The 1,988-nt window shown below is 33.7% G+C and overlaps 1 protein-coding gene across 1 annotated transcript; it reads right to left on the bottom strand.

Moving 5' to 3' along the window:
* Positions 1-811: 811 nt before the first annotated feature.
* LOC123252958 (olfactory receptor 4C15-like) lies at positions 812-1,747 on the bottom strand. The gene has a single exon (XM_044682207.1). It carries the CDS (start codon positions 1,742-1,744, stop codon positions 812-814), a length of 933 nt encoding a protein of 310 aa, XP_044538142.1. The 5' UTR covers positions 1,745-1,747.
* Between the last annotated feature and the right edge of the window lie 241 nt (positions 1,748-1,988).

The raw sequence follows: 1,988 nt of genomic DNA, 5'->3' as shown, positions 1-1,988 counted from the left end.
CTCAAAGATATCACATTCTAGTGGGGGAGACAAAGAATAAAAATGTATGAAAAGACTATATACAGGTTTAAAAAGCAACAATTAAAAGAGGGAAGAAGGTCGAATTTATACAATTTGGGAAAGATTTTCTGTAGGATGTGGAGTTTTAGTTATGACTTAAAAGAAAGTAGGGCAGCCAATAGGTAGAGATGGGGAGAGAGATCCTCCCAGCCATGGAAGACAACTAGAGAAAATGTCTGGGGTCAGGAGATAGAGCATTTTGTTAATAGAATAGCTAGACCAATGCCCATTAAAGAGAATATGGAGAGGAGTAAAATGTGAGAAGAATAGAAAGGTAGAAAAAAACTACATACATCCATACTTGTATTAATTCATGTATAAATATAGATCCCTAGTGGCATTTTTCCTTATTCTTTAAACAATCATATTCAATTGCACTGAGCTCTTTCCATATATATATATATATACATATATATATATATATATATACATTACACATATATATAAACTAAAAATTATAAATTATACAACGATTATAAATTATATTATAAAATTATATATTATATATTATGAAATTATATATTTAAGAAAAGACAGATAAATGCTTACATATATAGACATATATGTATAAGCATATATATAATTGAAATATATATGTGCATATATGTACATATTCATCATTGTTTATATCTAAATATATGCATGTGTCTATATACATGTAAATGTATTCATTGTGAGTGTGATATGAAACTGACAGAATATCTTTGGAATTTTTATGTTTATTGCAAATAATAATTTTATTTCATAGACTTTATTTTTTAATAGAAAATGTTTTCTGACAACACAATCTCTTCATGGCATTTTTTACTTCCATGTTTCTAAAAGTATAGATGAAGGGGTTTAACAAAGGTGTCAGAATAGTGTAAAATATTTCTAACATCTTATCAAAGGAGAAAGTGGTGGGAGGTCTTGCATATTCAAAAATGCATGGAACAAACAACATTATTACCACTATGATATGGGAGCTACAAGTGGAGAGGGCTTTGCGTCGTCCTTCTGTGCTATACGTCCGCAAGGTGTATAGGATGACTCCATAAGAGACAAGTAAGAGGGAGAAAATCAAAATACACATGAAGCCACTATTGGCTACAACCATAAGTCCAAGGTCATGTGTATCAGTACAGGCTAGTTCCAGCAAAGGATATAAGTCACACAAGAAATGATTGATTATGTTTGGGCCACAAAATGGTAATGGCAAAATGAAGAACATTTGGATGATAGAATGCAAGAATCCTCCTGCCCAGGCCACCCCTGCAAGTAATAAACATAAACGTCTGCTCATAATGGTCACATAGTGTAGAGGTTTGCAAATGGCCACGTACCGGTCATAGGCCATGGCAGTAAGGACAATCACCTCAGTGCCACCAAAAAAATGTTCTGCAAAAACCTGAGTCATACAGCCTTCATAGGAGATTGTTTTCTTCTCATAAAACGAATCAACTATGACTTTGGGAACAATAACTGAGGAGAAACATGCATCCAAAAAGGACAGGACAGCCAAAAAGAAGTACATGGGGGAAGCAAAGAGTGAGGGGCTACTAATAATGGTCAAAACAATAAACAAATTTCCCCCAAGAGTTGCAAGATAAACCAGCAAAAACATAACAAATGTGATTTTCTGAACACCTGGAATTTGTGTAAGTCCTAAGAGAATGAACTCAGTCACTTGGCTTTCATTTTCCATGATTTTGTTACGGAAACTGCTGTCTTGGTGAATATGGATGATCTGTAACCAAGAGAAGGAGATCTCTTCAGTATAGACGGTAATATCAGGAAAACAAAGAGATAGTGAAATATACTATGCTCCAAAATATTGCTAAATACTTCTCTAGGCTTTGGCACCATACACATGCATGGGGGCACAAAATTGGTTTGGTGAATATGCAGAAGGGTGAGTTGGATTTTATCAAAGGAAAAGTAACTATTCA

Source organism: Gracilinanus agilis, chromosome 6 (assembly GCF_016433145.1).
Source record: "Gracilinanus agilis isolate LMUSP501 chromosome 6, AgileGrace, whole genome shotgun sequence".
NCBI lineage: Eukaryota > Metazoa > Chordata > Mammalia > Didelphimorphia > Didelphidae > Gracilinanus > Gracilinanus agilis.
The sequence above is the reverse complement of the archived record's forward strand: the minus strand, read 5'-3'. Positions and strand labels throughout refer to the sequence as shown.